This window comes from Dermacentor silvarum, chromosome 7, assembly GCF_013339745.2.
Source record: "Dermacentor silvarum isolate Dsil-2018 chromosome 7, BIME_Dsil_1.4, whole genome shotgun sequence".
In the NCBI taxonomy this organism is placed as follows: domain Eukaryota; kingdom Metazoa; phylum Arthropoda; class Arachnida; order Ixodida; family Ixodidae; genus Dermacentor; species Dermacentor silvarum.
Genome location: NC_051160.1, coordinates 1,163,718 through 1,191,430, shown reverse-complemented (window position 1 = coordinate 1,191,430; position 27,713 = coordinate 1,163,718). Strand labels below are relative to the sequence as shown.

Genomic DNA, 27,713 nt, shown 5'->3' with positions numbered 1-27,713 from the left:
TCCCAGTCGAGCTAGTGGCACTAACATGCGACGCTCACGTGAAAAAAGTGGAGAGGCATTTACATACAGCAATTATGCATGTACCTCTATCCTTTCCACTGTCTGCGGAGTGACAATACACTGAACAGCACAACGTTCCTACAGTGTGCTTCATCCTGGAGTACCACAGCCTTGGCTTGTTAACTGTACAGTCGACTTTCATTAAATCAACCCTGATGGGACCGATGAAATAGATTGAATTATCTAGAGGGTCAAATTAAACGAAATGCAGGAAAATTCCAAGCACACGTTGATTCATTTGGCAGTACTTTCCTGATTCTAAAATGCCCCCGAACCAAATGCACTTTCTATGTGTCCAAAGTAGTAAACTAGCATAGAAATGAGATTAAAGCTTCTAAACAAAGTAGAAATCAAATGCGCACCCAATTTCTTAGCAAGAAAAATGGGCAAAGGCCTAACATGTGTTGCACAATCACAGCCAGTTTCATAAAGTCAGCTTCGCCGAAATACATCATTTTTATGCAGTAAAGCACATGAACACCGCAAAGGCGGTTTTGATATCAAGTCTTATTTTATTTATTTATTTAAAAAATACTGCGGACAAGAAGTCTAAGCAGGGTGAGCAGGATACATAAGAATAATCACAAAGGAACAGGATGAAACAAATTTCTAACAAGCTTTTCATAATATGTGGGTCGTCATAAGGTAGATGATTAAGAAAATTTAATCAACTTGGTTATAATAAAACTCTAGCACGAAATAACACCACTAATTACACAAATGGCATACAGATCACAGGCGCTGGGGGAATGCTTCAGTTAGTTTTTTCTAGTCAGCTATTGTTTGTGGAAAAAAAGAGCACCGAAAAGTGTCAGTCCTTGCGAAAAGTGGCGTTAGCAAATGAGAGTAGTGGTGTCGGCTGGGTCTGCTTATCAAGGGGGATACATATGCTGCGGTATCTAAGGGTAGCCTATGATTAATTAAGTTTGATAGAAACTCTAGTCTACTTTTCTTTCTTCGAATTTGTAGTAGTTCAATGCCGTTTGCGGTTAGTAATGCAGTGGGGGAGTCAGTAGTCCTAAATTTATTGTAAATAAATCAGACCGCTTTTCTTTGAATTCTTTCAAGGTTCTTAATGTTGATTTTTGTGTGAGGGTCCCAAACTATAGAAGCATACTCAAGTTTTGGCCTAATTAAGGAAAAGTAAGAGAGTAGTTTAACACTAGGCGGGCCAGTTTTTAGTTTGTGGCGTAGAAGGCATAGTTTCCGGAAATCAGCAGAGCAGATGTTATTTATGTTTAAGTTCCACGATAAGTTACTGGTTTATAGGAGGGTTTCACAGGACGGCGCCCCCTAGATGGCGCCAGCGTCGAAACGACTGCTCCGCCATGATTCCGGTCGCCCGGCAGCCGGACGAACGTATGCGCGGGGAAAGCGAAGTACGATAGCACGGGAGTTGAGGTAGGGCTTCAGTGAAAATGGTGAACTGTGCCGTGTTTGGTTGCAACAACCACACACAAAAAAAGCCCGGAGATCAGAACGCCTCTGATGTCGGCTTTTTCTGCATCCCAAAAGTCGTCAACCAATGCAAGCATAGACGTCAGACTCTGGAGTTTTGCAAGACGCGTAGCGCTACCTGCCGGTGCGAAGAGGTAATAATTGAGTAGTGCAAAGTCCAGCTCCCTTGCTAAGTTGCCTAAGCAGCTAGCGAGTGCGAAACAAGGCTTTAACTTAATTCTGGTTCATATTGCGAATGATTTGCGCATTTAACACCCAGAATGAGAGCTATGAATTTCTCCGCTAGTCGGACGCGCCGCCGAACTGCCATAAAGTTCTAGTTGACGATGGCGAGCACGACGACAACCGCGACAGCTCCACGCGCTACGAAGAAACGCCGCAATCGACGTTACTGTTGTGCTGCCATGAACGTGAAGGACTGAATAACAATGTTCAGTTTTACCTATTTCCATCGCGGCGGTATGAAGGGGAAAGGCGAGAGCGCTGGATACGGGCCGTTCGCGTGTTGGGTAAGCGAATTACTCGCATTCTCCACAACACAGCCGCTCACATGAGAAAGTGTGATAATGCTGTTCTGTTGTAATTGTGTTGCGTAGCCCTGATGGGGCACTGTGGCAACTAAGCGAAAACTGAAGAATCTGCAGCCGCCCCTTCGTTGGAAACAGAATAAACAAAGTTGTGAACCATCCTGCGTATGTGCCATCGATGTTTCTACCTGTTTACACACGTCCGCCTCCACTTTACTCAGCAAGTGGAACGGAGAGATTTGGCAGGTCAGTTTAACCAAACATTTTGGTTCCTTTATGAATTCAAAATCGTGTTCTAGGGCATTGTGGTATCGCGAGATCATTTGTAGTTTCGGCTTTTCCGATACAACGAGCACGTTTCGCAATGCACTGAGTCCTCTTGACAGCGTTTCTTTTCTTTTTTGTAATCTGAGCAATAAAGTTGCTGTGGGAGCACTGGATGAGTAATTGCGAAGTAACGCACGTGTGTAGAAAAAAAATGTCGCGTTTATTTACATTCATTTGTGCGCGTATGTTGTTTTAAGCGTCTGCTGAAAATTCAAGCGTACTGAGCGGTGCTGTAGCTCCCGCGAGACAGAAAGATGCTTCGCGCAGGCACTGTAGGAAGCTTCCTTTCGTTATGTTCGCAGGCTGTTTGCTGCCTTAGAAAACGTTTTCTTTTTGCTGCCCGAAAAAGGCTTTGGAAGAATTTATTCGCTATAAATAATTACGACATTAAACATTACGACAAAATGTTTAACCCTTTGAGGGTCGAATTTTCTTTTTTTTTTTTTTTTGTCAAGTGCGACCCCCCAGGGTCGATTTCTTTAATTGCTGATTTAAATTCTTCGAAAGAACCAATTTCGAAAAAAAAATGGTCGTAATTTTTTTTAGAGTGACCGTAAAGTGACGAGAAATCGTTTGTGTTGTAAAATACACAATGTTTATTCATGAATAAGAAGCTAAGCGCACTGAAAAATAGCTGTGTGCACGTCTGAAAACCGAAACAAGTGAGAAGCCTTCGTCTTATCGCCAACAAGGTGCGATAGAGCTTTTGTGGTCTCCAAAAAAGGAAACGCAAAAACGGCAGCATCGTTTGTGTATATACGCGCCTGCCCGGGAAGAGATGTAATCGCGCCGCAGTGAGCGATAAAAAATCGAATAAGAAGCGGTCACCCTTTGAGAGATTTGAAACCAGGTAACCATTAGTTTAGCGCGTGCAACAACTAGCGAATGCTAACACGTGTTCAAACGAATAAATCCCAAAATATCGTTCGCGACAACCTTTAGGTGTGTTTTGCCTTCGATTGTACCCCGCGAAAGCGGACACGCACGTATCTCCATTTGCAGTAAATACAAACGGAAGACAACCGTGGAGAAAACATTCGAAGATGCGCGGTAACGCGCTCGAACGCCCAGGAAGCGAGAGCTGAAGCGAGAACGCAACTGAAAAGGCCCTGATAAAGCGAGCTTCGTACCACTAACCGTAAGCTACATAGCTAACTGAATTAACCATATATGTACTTCATCGCTTTCACATTATGTGCGTACCGAAATTTAATACATTTAGGCGCTAAAGAACGGACGTCGGAGTGCTTGCCTCGAACTCGACGTTGTACGATGCTCGCTGTACTTGCGAGTTGCAGCGCGCCGAAATAACACCTGAAACTTCTTTTACATTGTACACGTACTTCGCTCTGCTCCCTTTCCGAAGCGTGGATAGACGGAAGAAGCTTTCCAGGTCCTTGATTTTTAGGAAACCGCGCCTCAACCACACCGAAAGACGGGGCTCCATTGTGGCCTATGCAGTTTCGCTTGCGGAAAGCTCTCTCTGCACTACTCAGTTTGCGCCAAGGCTGCGATGGGGGCGCTGGTGGCGGGTTTTTCCGCAGCGCCGCCTGGGCAGAGTCTGAAGTCTATACGAAAGAGGTCCCAGAGCGACGAAGAGCGGAGTGGCTCCGGCGTATCAATCGGAGAGACTTGGACAACTCTTTAACCCACTACCGCGTGTGCGGTAAACGCTTCATTTCCGGTATGTTTTCGAGCAATGTCAAAGCGGTCGGCTTTTGCTTTAGGCTGCCGTGAAACGCTATAGTTGTCGCGGCGTGTTAAACACCTTTGTTTACGCAGCCGGAGACGGGCGCGCGCTATGTCGCAGGCTGCTGCTCGAGAAACAATCGGTTAAACGCATTAGCAGTAAAGTAATAACTACAGACTTAGACAGTTCGATAAATCACTATCGCTTGTGTGGCAAATACCTTATTTTCGTTAAGCTTCGTTAGGTAGGTGCTGTGTAAAGCTGCGGCGTGTTACCGACTGTTTACACATCGGTAGACGAGCGCGGGCTACGTCGCCGGTTGGTTGAGAAAGTAGTCCGCTAAGCATATTAGCAGTGAAATCGCTGCTGGTTGCGTTTCGCAGGACGCCCTTTTGTACGCAATGGCCGAAACTGATTCGGACGACAACGCGGCGGCCGTCTCCGAGGTCCCTCACCCGTGGCTGTTGCACCCATCCACTTGTAAGATAGGTGTGGGCCTCCATAGATTTGTAGGCCTTTAGTTCGTCCCTGGTCACGAAACCTGTGCCGCGAACGAGGCAGTCTTTTATGTCCGTGAAAGTAACTCCACACGCGGAAGAAGGTTCACGTCGCACACTGCTTCGTTGCCGTCGTAGTCATATATGGGTCGACACCACCGCAAAAATGAACTTTTTGCTCATAACGAATTTTCTCCGGACCCCGGAGGTCATGCGCGTAGGCACTAAATCTCATTATTTTGCCCGTCGAGACATATACCACGGACACAACCGCTCGCCGTCGCGAAAGGGCAAACGGGATGCCGACCTCCAACATGGCGGCAGCCGCGGACGCAGCTAGCGCCCCAAGCGGATGACGTAGAGTGCAACCCTCCTATTGTTAGACCTAAGTATTTATAGCAGGCTACTTTCTGTAAAGGTGCTGCAGCCAAATTGTAAGTGTAGTCTAGGGGGGCTTTTCTGCGCGTTATGGGGACATTTAGTTGCATTCAGAAGCATTCCCCATTGCTCACACCATTTTAACACATTGCCTAAGTTAGAGTCACACTGGTCACTAAGGCAGGTAACTTCTCTAAACGGAACACAATTGTCAGCAAATAGACAAATTTGTACTGGGGTGTTAATGACATTGACAATATCATTTATGTATAGTAAAAAAAGTAGGGGGCTGAGTACGCTCCCTTGCGGAACGCCAGAAGTTACCGAAAGGCAGCCCAATTGTTGTTCTCCCACCTGTATGTATATTGATTACGGTTATTCAGATATGCTAAAATCCAGGAAATAAACAATACAGGTATGCCAATTAACCGAAGCTTTATAATTAGTTTATCGTGAGGAACAGTGTCGAATGCATTACTATAATCTAGAAATATTACATCAATTTGACTGTTAGTGTCAAGACAAGCTGCAAAGGTGTGGACTATACTAACCAATTGTGTTGTAGTAGAAAATCCTTTTCGAAATCCATGTTGGTGATTTGTTAAAACTGAGTGTTCTTGTAGGAATTCGCTTAACTTATGAGCTATTATGTGTTCGATAATTTTACAACACGATGATGTTAAGGAGATCGGGCGATAATTTTACAATAATGGACGGTCGTCTTTCTTGAATATCGGCACAACACGGGCTGACTTCCAGTCATCTGGTAATTCCGCTGATAACAAAGAGACACGAAAAATAATAACTAAGTATTTTGCAACAGACTCAGCAAAACGACGAAGAAATATGTTAGTGATATTGTCGGGCCCGCAAGAAGTTTTAGTCTTCGAGTTAAGCAACATAGCAACGACACCAGGATAAGAAATGAAGTTAACATTTACAGCACAGTCCACCGTTTTGGTGGGTAGAGAAGCACTAGGGGCAGAAAATACACTATGAAAATAGTCATTGAAGTGTTGAGCAATGGCGGTCTGATCAGATACCGTTGAACCATCAACAAAAACTTGTGATAAGGGTTTCTTTTTTTCTCTGATATAGTTCCAAAATTTCTTTGGATCATTTTTTTATGAAGTTTGCGAGTGACGTGTTGAAGTAGTATTCTTTCGAGCTATGCACCACATCTGCAAGGTTATTTAGAGTGTCAGATATAAGTTTGGGGTCAGCATGCTTTTTCTTTAATCTTTTCACTTTACGCTTAAGATGAATGATACCTTTCGTCATCCAGGGCGTATGTTTATGCACCTTTTTATGTTTAGACGGTATAAAGTTTTTGACGCAGTAGAAGCATATGCATTTAAATTGGTCCCACAAACAACAAACATCCGTATCAACAAAATCTACAAGACAATGTTCTAGGTGGTCGATAATGCGTACATCATGGGTACGTGTATAGTCTTTCACATGATGAAAGGACGGGTTCATAGTCTGCGAAAGTGGCACCAGGGGAATAGAAACTGACACAAGGTAGTGATCAGACAGCCCTTGATCAATTACAATGGTGGATGTGCGAAAATCACGCGGAATGAATACCAAATCTAAAACAGATTTAGAGGCACCTCTAATTAATTCGAATTATGGCACTGCACAGGCAATTTCAGGCCCAATTTTCTTGAAAAAAAAAAAGAAGGCATGTGTTATAATCGAGTAAATACCACAATCAGACATCATGAGCTACGCTTATTGCTGGAAAATCTTCCTAAGGCAGCCGAAAATGTCCGTTTCTGACGGGAGATGACGTCCCCTAAGCTCTGCTCTACCGAGACAGACGCTGCCGCTAATGGGTTGCTATTGGGGTCATCATAGGGGTCAGGTGCGTGCGTGCTGACTGGTCAAGTTCTAATTATCCGGTGAAGGCCAATTTCAGGATTGAAATAAAGTTTGGGCCCATATAAATGCATGGGCACCAGCCGGTACCTTTAGCCGGGATCAAATTAAGCAAAAAATCAAATTATTCAGATTCAAATTAACAGAAGCTACTGTATTCTAGCTTTTTTTTCTCTTTCTTATTATTTCTTGCGACAGAGGTTTGATTCGCAAGTGTATTATCACTCCAGGTAGAAAGCAGACGACAGAAAGCGCGGGGGCATGCGCATTGTTGGAATGACGAAACCCTCTCCACTTTTTTCTCGCAAGTGTCGTACGCTAGCGCCATCAGCTCGACCAGGAGAGCGCTCCAGCTATAGCTCACGATTGCAGCTCATACTGAATGCAATAGTACCTTCATCATTCACTGTTCAGTCCTAAGCTTCCAATGCTTATAATACTGACCCAACCAAACTGTAAAGAACACAAAGCTGACAAAACTAAACAAGAAAAAAAGAAGACACTCACTTCGTCTGGTGCTGCCTGATAAGGCGGCGGAGGTGACAGGTCACCCGCAGGCTGCTGCGGAACGATGATACGAATCGATGGGGGCCGTGGCTGAGGAACACTGGGGACAGCACGGGCCACAGTGGAAGAAGAGGACAACTGGGGTTGGGCTGCTGCAGCCAATGAAAAGCAAGCACGTACTGAATTAAACTGAATTTGATTTACTTGAAAGCATTTAAGTTTCAAGTGGAGACAGATACTAAAGGCACGGGGTGCCTGACAGGGTGCCTGAATAGCACAGGACGCTTTGGAGTCAGAGTAATCTGTGTCGGCATCTATGAGTGACCACATTCTTGGCACAGTGCCGCCGTAGAAAATAATGAAATGGGGTAGGATTTGAGGGAGGCATGAGATTTCATGTGACTATCGCAGGACGCTTTTTAGGTCAGAGTAATCTGTGTCGGCATCTACGAGTGACAACATTCTTGTCACAAAGCATTTACGGAACATGAAGGACCCCTCGTGAAGTAAAGACATGTTTAGAAGCTCAGGTCATGGGTCTTTGTTTAGTATAATGCCAAGCATGGTGTTGTAGCGAAATGCCGGGAGCGCTATTGCTTGCTGATGCCTACATGTCTGGCGCTGGTCGCATGAAATCTCACAAAAATGAAAGGGTCCCTGAAAGTCCAAGAATACTGCCACTAGAGTGGTCTGGCTACCCTGGGCCTTAGTATGTGGAAATGAACATGCACTGCGCAACGCCCTCCCCGAGTGCTTGCTCACCCCAATGGGCGATTCTGGTGGACATCCGAATCATATCCGGGCATCGATGTCCAGAACCGATTATCCCCAGGATTAACCAGAGACATTGTGTTCCGGTTATTTTGAACGTCCGTATTGTTTTTAATTTCGAACATCCTAAGGACATCTGCACCGGATTTTAAGCGGATGTCATGCTTCAGACGACAGAGGGACATCCATGAGACATCATCTATTTGATTATTTCGCAACAGTTTCTGCTCAGCGTATGGTGCAAACGACATCTGCAATGGACATCGCGTAAAGTCTTGATTGTCAATTCACCGAATTTTTCATGGCAAAATTGCACGCTTCCACAAGGAAAAAAAAAAATTGGAGGACACTTAAGCTTCGCTTTTAAGAGTGGAACGCGATAACATTCAAAGATCCCTGACTGCTTCTCACGGTTCCCGACGACTGCAGCTTATTCAACCGTAATGGTTACGGGCAAACACTGGCGGTGAACGCTACACACGTAAGGCGAGCTTTCTGGTAGAAACGCGGCCTCTTGCATGGGCCGATCCCGGAGATAGTGCACAATCACGGCAATGAAATTACATAATTTTCAAGTTTACGTGTTTGTTTTGCACTTTTAATATTTTAGTTTGAGAAGATTTAACATAAAGGACATGTGCTGTGGGTGTTTTGTTTCATGACGTTTGTGGATTGTCATTCTCAAAATTCCGAGGAATAGCCTTGTCAAGAGTGTGAGACAAGGGATGAGCAACATTAGTGATAGAATGGTGTGGCAATATAACCCGCATATATCGCACTTCATATAAGAAGGCGTGCACTATACATATACTGACGTATATTCGGAGGCCCTGCGTGGTTGGGGATGATTTTCTCGGCCGTGGACGCTAGCGCCAACGCCAGATTTTCAGTGACACGGGTTATGACAGTGTCCACAGTTCAAGCGCCTCGAATTTGCAACCTCGCCGCTGCAGAAGTTTCAATAACTGTGTTCCTGTGGATGTCCGCTGGATGTACAGAAAAGGCCCAAGTGCATGGTTTTGCATGTCCCTGTAACATCCGAATGTACGGTTCTGGCAGCCATCGGATGCTTGACGGATTGCCACTTTTCTTGCGCATAAGCGTCCTATGGACGTCTGTAGTAAATCTGGTGGATTTCTGTGGATCTCCGACAAACATCCATATGTCCAAAACCGGCAGATCAGTGGATGTCCACCGGACTTTCATTGCCCATTGGGACGCTGTGTCATAGCATGGTTCATGGTTTCCTCGCCTTTTGGTAGCACTAGTAGGCACTCAAGCACTTACGACAGCGCTCACACTGATACACATAGTTCTGAGGAAACTGCGCTACTTGCATCTTGACTGTCCCTGCTTTGTGGACGGCAGTTGCACATAACCATGTAAATATCACACTGTTGTGTTTGCTTTGCACGATGCAGTACCATTTCTAAGTCTATCCTAAATGACAAACAACAGAAATTCTAAAACCCTGCTAGTTGAAAGCACCAATACAGGTTGCACCACAAAAGTGCAAGATGAAAAAATTTTAAAATTTAATTTAAATTAAATTTTGGGGCATTACATGCCAAAACCACAATCTGATTATGAGACACACCTTAGTGGGCCGTTCGAGATTAATTTTGTCAGCCTGGGGTCGTAATGTGCACCCAATGCACTAAGTGTTTTTGCATTATGCCCCTAATCGGAATGTCGCCGTTGCTGCCGGGATCGAACACACGACCTCAGCAGTGCAACGCCATAGCCACTGCACTACTGCGGCGTGTAAAGTGCAAAGTGTTGATGTACTACAATCAGCGAACTTCACAAATGAGTTAGAAAACTATTTGTCACATAAATTATTACAACCATAAGCAGTATTTGTACCTATTTTCTCGTTTATTCACGTGTATTTAGTTATGTCTAGTGCCCGATTGTTGTTGGCACAGCTTTTTTTTTTTTCGTTCACGTATAAATTCAAATGTGCGGTTCTTTTTCTTGTAGTTACATATTACATTTTGATTTTATAACGTGGCGATGGGCTGCATCCTTTTCATGCACTGTTTAAATTTTCCTATTTTTGTCTATTTTTTGTCATTTCTTGTCAACTGTATTGCCCCTCCTGCATGGGCCAGTATGTTGGCCTGCAGTATGAATAAATAAATAAATAAATAAGTGCTCACAAGAATACTATAAATAAAATAATAACAAATAAGTTAAAGGGTACAATGTACACAAGTATGACGCAGTAAAACCTCGTTCATTCGAATTTCCCAGCACAGAAAAATGTGTCCAAATTAACCGAATATCGAAGGCATCGAACACGTTTTTATTTACTGAATGAATCGGCAAACCCTGCTTCGATTTTGCACAAAAGCAATGCAAAAGCTGCCATTCCCACCATCTCGTGACTGAAAGTACTAGCAGCAACGACTTCCCTCGCAATGCAGCTGCAGCAAAATACCCACGTCTTCACCCTAGACATGCTTTATACTACAGCACGCAAAACCAGATTATTTTTTTGCCAGTGAGCTGGCCAGCAACAGCACCGCGATGTAGCCGGCAGGTTTGATGCCAGTGTACAGGCCGTGGTAGAATCGCTTTTCGTCCTCAACAGCTTCCTCCATGTTTAAAATGGCGCACCCATTGCACTTAGGGGATATCCCGTGCCACACTCGTAGGTGTGGAAGCTCAAACTGATGCCCGTGCTCACGGCATAGGAGCAGTTAGTACAACGCCAGCGTGGACATGATTCCGTTATAGCCCATGCCAGCCGATTTCTATCACTCGCCAAGCGCAATTATTCCATCACAGAGTGCGAGTGCCTCGCTCTTGTGTGGGCTGTTGCAAAGTTTCGTCCATACTTGTACAGACGCCCATTCAATGTCATCACTGATCACCACACTCTCTGCTGGCTATCCTCGCTCAAGGACCCTACGAGACAACTCGCTCACTGGGCTTTACGCCTGCAAGACTATAGCTTCCTCGTCGTATATAAGACGGGATGCTTGCACCAGGATACAGATTGTTTGTCCCGCTACCCCGTGGAAGAACCGGCAGATGCGGACACCATCGCTTCCGTTTTCTTTGTGTCACAGTTGCTAAAAATCGGCAACGAGCAACACCGTGACCCTTCTTTATGAGCCCTCATCAACCGGCTGACGTCAATGCCTGGTGACACCTCTCTCCGGATGTTTCTCCTCAAGGAGGAGACATTATACCACCGTAATTTTGGTCCCCACGGCCCTACCTTGTGTTTGTCATCCCATCACACCTGCGTTCGACAGTCCTCCGCCAACTTTACAACGCTACCTTGGCTAGGCACTTGGGCATCTCACGCACATAAGACTGTGTACGCCATCACTTCTTTTGGCTGGGTCTTGCCTGCTCCGTGTGGCATTATGTTGTCGCTTGCGAGCCCTGTCAGTGCCAAAAGAAGCCCTCCGTGCTTCCAGCTGGACGTCTCCAGCCAATCGACGTCCTGCCGGAACCCATTTTTCCGAGATGGTCTAGACTTCCAGCCATTTCCTCTATTGGGCTCCGAAAATAAATGGGTCACCATCACCCCCGATTACGCTACGCGGTACGCCATCACCACAGCCCTCCTGACAAATTGCGCTACTGACGTCACTGACTTTCTAATCTACAACATTATTTTAGTGCGTGGTGCTCCGCACCAATTACTAGCTGACCGTGGCCATAGCTTTGTCTCGGCAGTCATCAAAGACATCCTCCGCTCCTGCTCGACAAAGCACAAATTCAGCACGTCTTACCACCTACTGACCAACAGCCTCACGGAGCGCCTCAACCGGGCCATCACCGACATGCTTTCGAGGTACATTGCAGCCAACCACCAAGACTGGGATCTTCATTTACCATATGTGACGTTCGCGTATAATTCATCGTGTCAATCAATCAATCAATCAATCAATCAAAGTTTATTTCACCAGAAAATTCTGGATAGTCTTCAGGGCTAAAAGCTGCTCTAGGCAGCTTGACCGAGTCCCTGAAGACCCTTACATCGGCAGCATACAACGCTCACAGCACATATATGCATATAGGATCACAATTGTGACATGCGTGAGTAATACTGTACAAGGTTTACATACAAACGTACAGTATACAGTTTATGTAAGGATCACTTGAAGTTAACATACACAGTTAAAGTAGGATTCGCGTCAAATGTTTAATACAGGATAAACATAATCGCATAAGAACTTTTGACTGCAAAAAAAAATCAAAATAAATTCCTGTTAATTTAACAGGTTTCACAAAAAAAAAGGCTATTCTCGGTGGCGGTGGTGTCAGGACACCACCGGCTATTCACCATTATATCTTCTATACGGCCGAGAACCCACATTGTCCTTGAACACCTTGCTGCCCTCACCCACACGAATGCGTGAGCAACAACGGCAGTGGCCGAGCCAGCGGAGCGACCTGCACGGACAAGCCGGTACAGCGGGATCCATAGTCGCCAAGCAACCGGCTATGTCACGTGGCTGCGCAATCTCTCATTGGTGCCCACGTCGAGTGGACCGGACTACATCACAGCCTAGCCGATAATTAGCGAGAAAGATGAGGACCGCTGCAGCAACGACAACCGCGGCACAGCCCCGACGGCCAAAACGCTCCCTGCACTCAACATGCTCAGGCGTTCAGTGGCGTGTGAAAACATTCCTGAGATCACGTGCGTGCACTTATACGCCTTTCAAAAGGCGATCATTGGCGATTTGAGCCGGAAGAAAACATACACGGTTAGTAGAACTCTGTTGATACGTTTTTCAAGAGACCGCGAAAAAAAAAAAAATGTCGCAGTTTTGCCCGAAAGGTGAAACAACGATTGTGATAGTAAATTAGTAGACAGCTGTACGAAGTAAGGATAGTAGTTGTACCGGCCGTATAAACTTGTAAACATTCGCTTACCAACTAAATTAACAAGCACGATGCCATGCGCGCACAAGTAAACATTAACACATCTCGCTCGATAACCACGGAAACTCGCTATATCGAAACGCTGGCGTGAGGAAGTGCAACAGTAGCAGCAAGCGAATTGACCTATGCGCTCTCTCGCTTCACCGCGAACTAAACATCGAAAGCACAGCACATACAACGCTACCGGCACTAGGTGCACTTCATCAATGTCACATATCGTTTTGACGATGAGGTCCGTGCGGGCACCAGATCGCTTTCACGATATGGGTCCCACGCTGCTGCGTCATATCTGCAATGTGCCGGTCGCTTGTTGCAACTCATCGATCGCTTGTTGCAATGTACAAGCTGGCTGCAGCGCTAAATTTACATGACCGCCACATTCAAACGCAACGTAAGATGCAGGAACATGAAAGATTGGCGACCTATCACGGGGAACTTAATACATGGAAGTCAATGAGATTTAGGTTGGGATCGCGAAAACGCGACGTAGCAGCCGGGAAAACGCAGCAGTGAGGAAGGTACCCCAATGGGGTTTCCACTATTAGAAATATTTTCTGGTAAAAATAAATTCATTTTTTCTTGATTTTGTCTATGCTTTGATAATATGAATTTCGGGTGATACGAATATTTCACGCGATCCCGCGAGATTCGTATCACCGAGATTTTAATGTATATTGTTTCTGTGCAGCACTGAGATCTGCCAAAAAAAAATTTTAAATTCAGAATGCGAAACTTTAGATACGCTAACTCCTCCCATGTAAGCCACCGGATGGGTCCATGAGAGTTATCTTTGTCTCTTTGAACAATGGCAAATAATAATAAAAATAATATTAATAATAACAACTATTCCCAATGCACTGTGTGGAATAGCCTTTTGCCTGATGTAGTGCAGGGACATTATTAGTGTTGTTTATGTGCATGAACTGTTTGTGAGAACTCTCTAGATTGTGCATGAAGAAAGAAGAAACAGAAGAAGGCAAGCCAAGGGCAGCTTGCGCGCTTGACAGCGGCAAGAAAAGAAGCAAGAGAAAAAGGAAGAAAAAGAGAGGCGGGTGCTGAACTGGCAGAGGGGGCTCGTGACTGGGAAGACGCAGGACCAGTGTGCTGTTCCCAGAGCTCCTGCCATGGTACCTGAGGGGGCCCTGAGGTCGACGCGCCTGCCTGTCGGTGCAGACGCGGAGTGGCGCCTGGTGTGACGCCGTTTGGAGCAGGCCTGGCTGTTGCCTGCTTGTAGCCGCCTGTTGGAGCAGCTTCAGGCTGTGTCCAGGGCGAGGCCTAACCGAGGCCTTTGCTCGAGGCCTAACAGAGGCCTTTGCTTTGAGGCCGCCTCTTGCTCTAGGTGGCCCGTGAAGTTGTGGCGGTGTAAGCCACCCGCCTGACACCCGTTCGAGTGCTCTGGCCACGGTAATGCGGCCGTGGGCCGTCGCCTGCCTCATCTGATGACCAGTGTCGTCATCCTACCTTGGCTCGCCTCCCACGAGGGTCATCGTGCCTTTGGCTTGCCTCCAACGCGAACCGTCACGACAGCTCAGACGATCTACCACCGATCAACGAGATTATCAGGACTGAAGCTGTGAGACTTGTTTTTTTTTCCTCTTGAACGCTGCGCGTAGGACCTCGTGTAGACGTGTTTGTTGTAAGGACTTTTGCTTAGTATTCTGTGTTTAGTGCTTGTCTTGTCTCAGTCCTATCATGTTAGATAAATGTTCGTTTACATCCGTTCGTGCGTCTCTGACATTCATTACCGCCTGACTGCACACAGACATACGTGCCGAACTATTACATCACACCTGAGCTTTGTTTGCATTTTGTTTGCGTAACCACGAGAGCAATCGTACAACTGCATAAGGTTGGAGTAGCTCAACTTTTGTAGGCATTTGTATCACGGTCGGAACGCTTGCTGCACATTATGGCCGGCTGTGCTGCTGAATTTTACATCATCTGCCTTTAGGGCTGGTATATTGTTCTTGCCAAACAGTGCCGTGCACATTTCTGGGAATAACAAAACCTTTGGGCGACTCGTTAGACTTCTGCTTGCTTACACATGATTGGATGCTAGTATGAGGGTGACCTTAAGTGCAGTTTACTCCTCAGCTGTCTATCACGATCGAAACGTTTGCGCTGGCTTAATTGCTCGTTTGGACTTGGTCTTACTTTTTGGTATGTAACAGTGAAAGTTTCTCTCAGTAGACTGTTTCTGTCCCGCGCTTGTAGTGATAACCGTGTCGCCTAAGCTTTGTACGTGTGCTGTTGGTGTTTTGTGTGCATAACCTCGATTGCGAGAGCAATCGTACAAGTGCATAAGGTTGGAATAGCTGAACTTTTGTAGGCATTTGTATGACGGTCAGAGCACTTGCTGCACGTGATAGCCGGTCGCGCTGCTGAATTCTTTAGGGCTGGTATTTGTTTTTGGCAAACAGTGTCGTGCACGTTGGAATAACGAAACCTTTGGGTGACCTGTTAGACTTCTGCTTACACGTTGTGAGATGCATGCTAGTATGGTGCTACAGTCAACTTCATGTCTCAGCTCTGTAACGATCGAAATGTTTGCGATAATTAGCTCATTCGCACATGGTTGCATTGTTTATTATGAAAGTTTGCCTCAGTTTACTCTTTCTGTCACACACTAATAGTGAATAACCGTGTCGCTTAAGCTTCTTGTGCCATTGGCGTTTTGTTTGCATAACGATCGTGATAGCAATTGTAAAACTGCATAAGGATGGATTAACTGAACTTCTTATATTTGTGTTTATTTATTTATTTATTTCAATACTCTTGAGTGCCACGTAGAGCGTTGCAGAGAGGAGTGGGATTCTATACAATACGGGGAAATCGTGGTTTTGAAGGATGATGGAACAGCTGGTTGTTGTCCTTGGAATGAAGGAACAGGCGTGCAGGTTCGAACGCAAACTTGGGATGTGGAATACAGATGTAGGCATCTGTATCACGATCGGAGCCCTTGCTGCACGTGATGGTTAATTGGTTGGCTGCACTTCTGAATTTTACCATGCTTGTCTTTACGGCTGGTATATTCGGGCCAAACAGTGCCATGCATGTTTTCTCGGAATAACAAAACTTTTGGGCAACTTGTTAAACTGCTGCCTATTTGTATGTGGTCAGATGCATGCTATTATTATGATGGTAATAAGATAAAGCTTAGGTATCAGCTTCCTGTAACGATTTAAACATTTACGTACTATTGTTTGTTCATACAATGTCATATTGTTTAGTATTAGTAAGGGGAACGTTTGTCTTTGTGGACTGCTAAATTTGTGTCACATGCCCTGTCCTCACCGATTAACCGAGCCACTTAATCTTCGTCTGCTGTTTGAGCTTTCTTTGCCTAACCGCGATTGCGAGAGCACATGGTTGCACTGTTTATTATAAAAGTTTGTCTGAGTTGACTCTTTCTGTCACACGCTCATAGTGATTAACCGTGTCGCTTAAGCTTCTTCTGCCATTGGCGTTTTGTTTGCGTAACGATCATGATAGCAATTGTAAAACTGCATAAGGATGGATTAACTGAACTTCTTATATTTGTGTTTATTTATTTATTTATTTCAATACTCTTGAGTGCCACGTAGAGCGTTGCAGAGAGGAGTGGAATTCTATTGACCCTTTTCGCGGTGATCCCGTGGGCGCTGCCATGTTTGATCACGTGGCGAAGCGTCCATTGCTTGCCTCAACTGCCTCCGCTGCCTCCTTATTTACAATGGAAGTGTATGATGCCTGCGCGGCTTAGAAAACCTCTGTTTTCGAAGATATCGTAGACGGTGACTAGGTGGACGACACGAAGCTTTGATCACAGCTTCAAAGAACATGAAAAAGCACTTTCGGAGCTGATTAAGCTATGTCCAAACGGCACAAGCAGCGTATATGGTGCTTGTTCTAAAAGCGGAGCTAAATATGTATTCCAAGCTATGCAAACATTCCGCTCATGAATTCAGTCAAGATTAGTGTGTTTTTCTATTTGTTCTTTATTTGGCAAATATTTTAAAGCAGTGGCTTGTCAGTTTCTGACTCAGTGAAGTTCCTCGGTGCGGCCACTATCTGATTATTTTCTGCTTAATCACTCGCGGGTGTGCTCAGTTCCGATAGATTTGTTCTTGCTGCGCACAAGGCTTGAAACGTAGCTGTTTTGTACATTGTAATACCTTGTAGCAAATATATATTACAGCTAGTAACTCGCTTACTCTTGTGGACCGTCACAAAACATTCAGCTTCGACCATTCGTGCCCCATAGGTGTAGTCCGTCATTTATTGTGCGTATACAGTGCGCATATATTCAAGTGTGTGCCCATTCACATTCTTGATACGTCGACGATAGAGTGGGCGTAAGTTTTCCTTCCATTTGGAACAGATGTGTATAGATAATGTGTGCGAAACTTACTATGACAGGAAGCGGCGCTACTCCCTTTGTCATTGTTTAACGAGTGGTACTCACTCTTGCCGACGCTCTGGGGATGAAGCCCTTTCTTTGAAGGTTAGCGATACAAGGCTGGTGGATGAGCAAATTTCTGTATCCTCGAGGAAAGCCATACATCCCGAAGTGCCGGTAACACGTTCGGACAGTTGCAGCAGCGGTCCGTGAACTTGGCCTCACAGATTCATTCTATTCTTAATTACATGCCAGTCACTATTTTTGCAGCCAACTAGTCCACACGTCTTCAATCCACATGATTCAATCTAGCATGATTGGAGCACAGTGTGTTAGCGAAAACTCAGTTGCATTTCAGACAGTTGTTCGCACAGAAGCAAGGTAGGAGCTGTAATGGTTTCGTATTCGCGCGCAGTCGCTGAGGAGAGGTATGGCGCGCCGCCGTGAGCGCCATCTCGTTTCAAACAAACTGCTCTGCGAAAAGGGTCAATACAATACGGGGAAATCGCGGTTTTGAAGGATGATGGAACAGCTGGTTGTTGTCCTTGGAATGAAGGAATGAAGGTTTACTTATTACAACCTGTGGGTTCTTGGTGTCTCACAGGAGACCAACCACCGCGGGTTCGAGCTTAGCGAGCCACAGGGCCGCGTCAGCCGTCGCCTCCAGAACCGCTCGCGCGCGAGCTCAGAGGCCGCAAGGGGCTACCGAGCGACGCACGCAAAAACACAGTAAAGCCCTGAGTTGACGGAAACAGTTTACTGAAACCGTCGGCACCAGCACTGCACAAACGCCCGCGCGGCGGTTAGCCAAAGGGGTCCCGCACCAGGGCGAAAATACAATAACAGGCGCCTATAGCACGCACGTCGCGGCGAGAGCACAGGCTCAAGCTGGGACACGCCGCTAGGGAAAGTCCCGGCCGGCGGCTATGCTACTTGCTCTGGCGATAACCAATGGGTCAACTCGCGAGAGCACGGGCAATATCCTTCGGCTTAGGCTTTCGGCAAGTGCGGCTCGGCGGGGTACGACCTCGCGCGAGCACTAATGGCACCGCTCGTCGGCTTAGCGTCGGGAAAAGGATCAGCACAAAGTACGCGCTCCCCGCACGGGCAAAGGCACCGTGCGCGAGCTCCAGTCCTAGTCACAAAGGTGTCGGCGGACGAGAGGAAAGCATGAACGTACCGTGCGCTGGTCCCGGAGAGAAGTCCGACATAGAATAAAGACCAACTTTGAGTCCGAGGCACGCTCACAGAACACCCAACCGGCCGCCTCATGACGTCAGCGCCCCGCCCTCAGCGCAACCGCCGCGTGCGCAGCGCCACCGCGGGAACCGGTTACGCGGAGGACGGGGAAAAACCGGGGGACGGCAGAACAGGTGCTGCCCGCGCAATGACGCCGGCGCAACCCTCAATCCCCACAAACCTAAGGTTGTAATAAGTAAACTTTTGTTGGCATTTCTTCCCATATTGTCATTATATTCTTTGTGAAACTATAATTGATGTTTGCATATTGTCATTATATTCTTTGTGAAACTATAATTGATGTTTGCCTGATTTTCTTTTTTTTTTTTTGTTATTGCAATAGCAATAGGGACACTTCAGGCAAAATTCCGCTGATGCAGCGTACGCTCTGCACGCTCTGGAAACGCATTGTAGCTGTAGCAGCAAGAAGCGATCGCTTGTCGCTGCTGCCTCGCTTCATCACGCCAGCATTCCGACAGCGAGTTCCCCTGCCATCGAGTGAGATGTGTTCATGTTTGCCTTTGCGCACGGCACCAAGGTTAATTTAAGAAGTAAGCGAAGGTTTACTTTAATTTACACTAACACGTACAGCTGCTTATTTACTTACTATAGCTGTCTGGTAATTTGCCATCGTATTAACTGCTTCGCGTTTCGGGAGAAACTGCAACATTTTTACTGTTGTCAGCTCGTTTGACAAAGCCATGCAGATGTAGAGACGTTCGGAGAATTCCGTTTATCATTGCACAGAGTTGAAGTTATCACAAATTTTCTGTTGGCTATTAGCTCAGCTAGTTTGTCTAAAGCCACAAGGAAGCAAAGTTGCTATCAGAACTAGCAGGTTGCTGGTAGAAGTGCAGGTTGTTAATGTGCACATGGTGGATAGTAATTTTTGTACATATTTCTAACATGTGTTTCTTGCATACTTTACAGCCCTGCTGTGTGCCTCCCATCAGCCTGGTCCACTGAAGCAAGCCTACAGAAGTCCCCCGCTAACTTTCTTATAGTACCTGTGATCTGAACAGTGCATTTTCATATCTGCAACCGCTGAAATGAGCCTGCAGCATGACTAGTAATTTGTGTAGCCGCCAACGTACCCGTGATCTCTTCTGCTCTGCAACCATAGATGAAAGGCTGCGCCCAGCCAGTGGTAACTTCCTTAGGAGCCTATGTACTTGTGAACTCTGAGTCAATTTGTGTGTCTGTGACAGTTCAAGCAAGTCTACAGAAATGCCATCCTAAATTTGTACCTGTGAACTCCAGTGCATTCTGTGTCTGCGACCGCTGAAGCCAGCCTGCAGCAAGCCTTAGTAAATTGTGTAGTCGCCAAAACACCTGTGATCTTTTCAGAATTATCTGTATCTGAAGCCATGGAAGAACAGCCACATTCAGCCTCTGGTAACTTGCTTTGAGGTCGTCTGATACCCGTGAATTTTTAGTGCGAATCTGTGTTTATGTGTGACCATTGAAGCAAGCCCGCACAAATTCTCTTTGAACTTTTGGCACGTGTGCCAAACATACCTGTGACCTCTTCAGCAGTATTTGGCTGCGACCACGGAAGGCCACATTCAGCTTCTGTTAACGTGCTTAGAGGCCTTTGAGCCTGTGAACTCCTAAGGTGAATTTGTGTCTGTGGCCAGTCAAGCACTGCAAGTATCTTGTAACTTCTAGTATCTGTGAACTCTATCTGGTTTTGTGCTGAAGCAAGTGTCTAGTAATTGCTTTTGCACCTGTGTAGTGTTTGTCTGTAACTACTGAAGTAAGCCTTTATTAATTAATGCCCAATGTATCTCTCAAATCTTTAGTTTTTACTGAGTGCGACCATTGAAGCAAGCCTGCAGAAAGCCTGGAGCAACTTCCTTGATGGCTAACACATCCTTCTGATGGCTTTGAACTTTTCAGCAAATTTTGCATTTATGTGCCTCTGACCGCTGAAGTGAGCCACCCCGCAGTGGCCTCCTACTAACTTATTTTGTGCCCCACACCTTTACAGAGGGCTTTTAAAATTCTTTTATTGGCCGAGGTGCATCTGCAAAATATTAGCTCAACTGAAGTTGTCTCATCACTATTTGAAAGTGGCAATATTTGCTTTGGTGACCTTTACCAGAATTTGTCATCAATGCAGAATGCATTTGCACTATAAATGGTTGACAATATAGCAGCTGTTTGTGTCTATGACCACAAAACTAGTCTCAAGTAACTTCATTAATGCCTAATGTATTTGTGACATCTTTAGCATTACTTGTGTTAGTGTAACTACTAAAGACGGTCTGGGTGAATCCAGATAAGAAAGATCCAGGTGGTCCTGGTCTCCATTCTGGATTATGATAAAACTAACTCTAGGCGCAACTTTTGGGCGCGGAACAGTAATTCTGAACTTCGTTTTGTGAAAAAAAATTTGTTCACCTGAAAAAAATATGCACAAAATTCGGCCGTCAAAAACACTTTTCTGCCAGTCTTGCAATTTCTGAACTTTGAGCGCGCATAGGGAAACGATGGTACACTCATCGATCACAATATTTTTTCCCCACAAAGAACAAAAGAAATGCTACCTTATCAGTATTTTATTGCACTTGGCTACAGAAGGAACTTTGAGAAAAAAAATCAAACAGTAAATGGACCAAAATACCTGTAATTCAGGAATTTTTTGCTCCAGATTAATTAAAGTGCGGATAATGAAACTCTGTGCACATGAACTTTTAAGTCTTCATATTCTTTCTAAATAATTTTCGTTACTTTGTCAAGCACCGTTATATTTAAAAATTGCACTTAAACATTAGTGGTTTGCCAAAAACATCAAAATTTGGACATAATTTTCATAAAAAGGCCATTTTTAATTTTTTCAAAAATCACTCTGGTTGAAGTCAAGGACGTTGTCTACCACTATGCATAAAAAATGTTGCGTTATTTGCGTACTGAACAAGTTACAATGCATCAAATGTGACCCCACTCAGCCTAGCCGCCACGCCACTGATATTGTGCTGCAAGTAGGGACGCAGGTCGTTCAAAAATAATTGTACCTGACATACTCATAAAGAAGCCCTCAAAAAATAAAAATAAGAAAGAAGAAAAGAAATGCGCCACCAGATTGCATGGTGCCTCAAGGTTTGTCTTCCGATCTGGCGATCCGTGGCGGCGGGTGCTTGCGGCGGGTAAAGTCCCTATATAGAAAAAGTACCGCCATTCTTTGATCAACGCCGCTTCTCTCTCTCCTGTATCTGCGATTGGACGATAATAGCGTGCGCTTTGGCTTCTTTATGTTTTGTTTTTTTCCGCCTCAGAGCCATGTTGAAAGTCACTCTGTGCAGCCGCAGTCGCCGGCAGCGGCCAAGGCGTGTGCTCGGCCTGAAAGCTTCAACGAGGACTTTCTAGGGGTGCCACCATCAACTTGCTTTTGCAAGCAAAAAGTAAGGAAAAAAACAAGCACTTCAGGAGAGGAGACGGCGGAGGAAAGAGTAGATGGCGGTACTTTTACTATATAGGGATTTTAGCAGCGGGCGCTCACATTTCACCAGTACCGCTTAGATTGTTAGGGGAGTTCGCCTACGCGTGACACCGAAGTTCGGAGAGTGAATGAGATAAGGAACGTAGAAAGTGAAAGGCGAAGGCTGTCAGTGCGTCAACAAGGTATATTACATTAGGTCTGCCGGTAGTTTTTCTGAGGATGCCTCCAGTGCACGATGCATATTTCTTCCTCCGCTGTGATGGCTGAAGCCGCAAAGTATAGCCTGAAACGCGCAGTTTTTGCTGACTATCTGCAGAGATACAAGAAGAAAATTTTGTATCAGCGGAACTTTCATAGCGTAAAGGACTTGGACATTGTTAAAATAAGGCAACACCTGCCTGACACCAGTGTTCCTGTTCGAGAAACGGATTTTCTCTGCGGGAACTGTGCCAATCGCTTCAAGGCAGTGACCGGCTTCTGAGCACACACTGACACATGAGGATGCATCGACACTGGTTGAAATAGTATCTGGAAATGAAGTTTCATCTGAGTCTGAGGAGGCACCTATGTCACAGGTGGTGTTCGTTCCAAAATAAGCGGCCGTTGAAGAGCTCGACAGGTATGTGCAGTGCCCAAAAGTTTCGCCACTAAAACTTCCATATTTGATTAAAAGAAAACATTGAAGCTCATATACCAAGAAAAAGGAAGGAGAAATTGAGCATGGTCTCAAGAAGACACTTTGGTCCACTTTATCAGCAGCATATGACACAGAAAGCCAGCCTGTGACATCGACAGAAAGCTGCAATACCTGTTCAGACTGGCTGAACAACTTAAAGCAAGCCTTCAAAGCTTCGGAGTTGTTCAGTGAGCGTTGTCGTCTTTTAACTTTGCTGCCAAAGTCGCTTGACATCAAAGAGATACAGCATGTTATTCCAGCAGCGACACGCTACATGATCCGTAAATCCAGAAAGTACAAAGAAAACCATGGTGTGTGGTCCGGCCCTGACCCTTACACAAGAAAACGGGTAAACCAGAAAGATCTCGAAGCAGCATTGCACTATTACACTAAAGATGAGTTTAATTGTAGCCAACCAAGCCCAAATGAGAAGGATGTGGTTCACGGTATACTGGATGGCAAGAAAAAATTTATTATGAAGCGTGTAATGACACGCGCTATATAAAGGGTTCCCCAGCTATCACACAGCACAATTAAAAAAAGAGGAACGGCGTTACGCGAAGCAAACCTAGTGCGTATTGTTTCCAGTGCAGTGGAGTAGCCGCCAGTAATTTTTTCGTTGCTGAGATTTAATTAGTTAATTGTAATTAATTATCTAACTCGAGAAGTACTGCCCTAATTATCAAAGTGTCAATGAAAAAATTGTAGAGCAACATAAAAAACACCCGATACAGCTTTCTGTTGCTCAGTATGTGCTACAAAAAAGTGTTCTTCCGAGCGTGAAAGAAGCCCGCGAATACACGCAAATTGCATTCGCGGGCTTCTTTCACACTCAGAAAAACACATTTATGTAGCACGTATTGAGCAACAGAAAGCTGTATCGGGAGTTTTTCATGTTGCTCTACAATTTTCTCATGGACACTTTGATAATTAGGACAGTACTTCTAGAGTTAGACAATTATTAAAATTAGCTAATTAAATCTCAGCAACGAAAAAATTACTGGCGGCTACTCCACTGCACTGGAAACAATACGCACTAGGTTTGCTTCGCGTAACGCCGTTCCTCTTTTTTTAAATCGTGCTGTGTGATAGCTGGGACACCCTGTATATACGTGAACCTTACCACAAGTTTAAGGAAGCTCACCCTGACACTCACCCTGACACCACCTCATCTATCATCAACTCTGCTTCCGATATGGTGCAAGTTTTGACTCCTAAGCTACCAAAGGTTACATTAATTTACGCTCCAAAAGCTGCCATTGAATCTTTCATGCGATTGAAGGCAAGAGAATGGGTTGCGGTCTCTGCAAGGCCGGGTATTCATTCATGGCATATGTGGGAGTGCAAGCGGACCCATAACTCCGAACTGCAGTTGTTCGTGGCAACAACAGTTGCTTCGGATAAGCAACTTCTTTGGCAGTGAAATCGAATGTCACATGTTCTTAAAAAGGCGCAAGACCAGACTAATAAAATACAACCCCATGGCAACAGTACCGTCAGCCTTCTTCCTCGGCCACAATGGCATACAACATGCGCACAATTGTACGGTTAAAAAAGGTTGTAACCCACACAGGACAGCATCGCTTGTTGGGAGCATTATATTTTAACAATTAATATTACGTTGAATGAGTTCTTGCATAGCTCAACAAATCAGAATGCACGAAATCTGTGATGCGGCTGCTGGGCTGAGTGTGGTTACATTTGACACATTTTAACTTGTTCAGTACTCAAATAATGCAACGTTTTTTTTTTTTTTACGCACAGTGGTAGACAACGTCCTTGACTTCAACCAGAGTGATCTTCAAAAATATTAGAAATGGCTTTTTCAGAAAACTGTTTTCAAATTTTGATGTTTCTGGCAAACCACTTATATTTCAGTGCAATTTTTAAGTATAACGGTGCTTGACAAAGCAACGAAAATTATTTTTTTTAAATGTGAAAGCTTAAAAGTTCATGTGCAGATGAGTTTTATTATCCTCACTTTAATTAGCCTAGACCAATAAATTCCTGAATTACAGGTATTTTGGTCCGTTTACCACGTTTGTGATTTTTTTTCTCAAAGTTCCTTCGGTAGCCAAGTGCAATAAAATACTCATAAGTATCATTTCTCTTGTTCTTTGTGGGGAAAAAATATTGTGATCGAGAAATGTACCACTGTTTACCTATGCGCGCTCAAAATTCAGAAATCGCAAAACTGGCAGAAAAGTGTTTTCGATGGCCGAAATTTGTGCATTTTTTTTTTCAGGCAAACAAAATTTTTTTCGACAAAACTAAGTTCAGAATGATTGTTCTGGGCTCAAACCCTGCGCCTAAAGAAAATTTATTCAAAATCAGGAATGGTGACCAGGACCACCTGTTCGTTCTTATCTGGATTCACCCGTCTGCAGAAAGGTTCTAGTAACTTCCTTACTGGATAGCATATCTGAACTTTTCAGCACATTTTGTGTTGATGTGCCTGCAACCACTGAAGTGAGCCCCCAGCAAGCCTCATAATAACGTCCGTAGTGGCCTCACTGTGAGTTCTTAAGTTACCTTGCTAGCCAAAGCGCATTTCTAAACTTTTTAATTGCTGCACTCTTTTACTGGCCATAGTGCATCATAACGTCTAATGGATGAGCTCGTATGATGAAATTATTGAGTCCTATTTGTTTGCATTGATGTGCTTCACTGTAAACTGCTGAGCACATTTGAGAGTTGAACATGTGATCTTCCTGCAGCCGTTTTATTGAAATAAATGTTGTATTTTCATCAACATTGTCAAATGATTCAGCAGACTGCAGAACTTAGTTATGTAGCTTTGTTCCTGTTCGCACAAAAAAATCCTGCTTGCATGTCCTGAGTGATTAAAGTTTGTACTAGATGTTTTGATTTAATGCATTTTTATCAAGCTCTATATAATGTACTAGTTTACCGTAGCAGGGAAGCATATTTGTATTTGCGCCCAAGCCCAGTGCTCGACTGCTGGCGCCGCCATGCGCTGCTTGCGCGTGCAATGTTTCTAGCCGCCACCGTTAGAACGGAGAACGCGGAGAACACGCCGAGCTGGTGGTGACAAGGCACAACTGTGGCTGCTGTTAAGGGATTGATGGTATTCCTAAATAAATGCATCACTGTTTTGATGATCCAAATATAATGTCACTATCAGGGAGGGAGCAGTCTACCTGACTGGAGCAGTATTTTTTTTATTTGGGGTGTTGCTACGCTGCGCTCTGCAACACCCCAACAACCGCCGCTTCGCATCCGCGCCCAGCACTGCGGTTTCCGCCGCAGCACCAGGGTACAACCGACTGAGAAAAAAATAAACCTTATAGCCAAGGCGGGATTCGAACCCGCGTACCCCCGATCTCAAAGCGAGCGTCGTAACCACTACGCCATACAGATACGCTTCCAGAACATGCATTCATGCGAACCATATGATTGCGTTCGAGTGCCCTCGGCAAAAGAAACCACCTAGAAACATTGTACGCGCGACAGCGGTCGAGCACTGGGCTTGGGCGCAAATAGAAACACGCAGCAGGGAATTATGTGCACAGTGCAGCTAAGCACTGCGCATATAATTATCTGCTATGGTAAACTAATACATGACACAGAACTTGATAAAAATGCATTAAATCAAAACATATAGTATAAACTAGTGTAATCAGTCGGGACATGCAAGCTATACATAGCTTGCTTTGTTAGTGGTATGTGAGTAAATGCAGTATAGGCCTGCTGCACAGCTAGGGCAAATTCTGAGGAATGTCCCTATTATGTTCATTTATGATCAATATGGACATCCTGTGGATGTCCTAAATCCACAAACAAATGTCCCACAAACGTCCTTTGGATGATTGCTAAAGGCTCGTTCACACTAGGCCGACACGACACCGATGTTCATCTGCCGACTGTTGGCAACAGCATTTTCCTTCCTATAAACCATTGGCCACAGCGTTTTCCGTCCTGTAAACCACTGTTGTCAACAGTCGGCAGACCAAAATCGGCTGTCGTGCGGGCCTAGTGTGAATGAGCCGTAACACAAGATGTCCCAGAAGTGTCCTATCCTGACAAAAATGTCCTTAGGACATACTCAGGATGATGCAATAAGAATTATCCATATTTAAACATCTCTTGGACGTCCCAATATCCCATCCCATGAGGACGTTCATGAAACGTCAATTCGCGTGCATGGAATGATATCATGAACATCTAAAAGCGACCCACAGGATTTTTACCTATGTCCTAGGGACGTTCAAATGTCCCATTTCGGACATCTGGTCAACATCTGTAGGACGTTGGTGGTCCAATGGGTAGCTTCATGTCTTTCATGCATTTGCTAGTGGAACTAGCAGTGTGATAACGTCTAGTGTAATATAAATGAGCCCAGAAATGTTCTCATTTGTGATTCTAATAATACTTAAGCTGTTGACACCCATTGTAGTTAGGCAAACATCAATGTTATGGACAGTAGCAATACTTAATAATTGACATGCTGCTTAAGCACCCTAGAACAAACAGTATACATTTGCCCGTGTTCTTCGGTCTTATGTTTTACTGTTCTGCCCAAATTTGCAAGGCTTTTACACCACGAACAAAGAAGCGGATGCAGTATATAAATGAGATATCAAGATCTACGAAGGACTGTGCTAAGACTAAAAATAGCCTCAGCCCTCATTCCACCACCACGGATATTGGCCGAGTCATCCAGGTACCTCAACCAAGACTTTCTAGAAATTCTTCGTGTTCAGATGCACCTGCAACCTCTGAACAAGATCGGATGACACTGGCCAGAAGAGTTTCATCAGTTTGCTCAGGTAGACGAAACGGAAGTACATCTCTCTTGCTGTGGTGTGAAGTAAAAAAAAAACATGCAGACATTCAGTTTGTGTATTTTATTATTCCTCTAAACTTTATTTTGTCTATTGAAGCAACAGATTACACAAATAACAGATGTTGCCTTGAATAATTCTCAAAGCGTCATGTGTCAATATG

The 27,713-nt window shown here is 44.8% G+C and overlaps 1 protein-coding gene across 6 annotated transcripts in view; it reads right to left on the bottom strand.

The window, feature by feature from the left end:
- Window positions 1-27,713, bottom strand: part of LOC119457442 (uncharacterized) — a 149,792-nt gene that overhangs the window by 7,316 nt on the left and 114,763 nt on the right. For 4 of the 6 annotated variants that reach the window (XM_049670083.1, XM_037718994.2, XM_037718993.2 and 1 more), the window contains one exon: window positions 7,329-7,480. In XM_049670083.1, coding sequence (XP_049526040.1) covers window positions 7,329-7,480 — 152 coding nt within the window. Of the gene's footprint in view, window positions 1-7,328; window positions 7,481-27,713 lie in introns of those variants that run through there. The other 2 variants (XM_049670082.1, XR_007467689.1) reach the window with 2 other exon arrangements.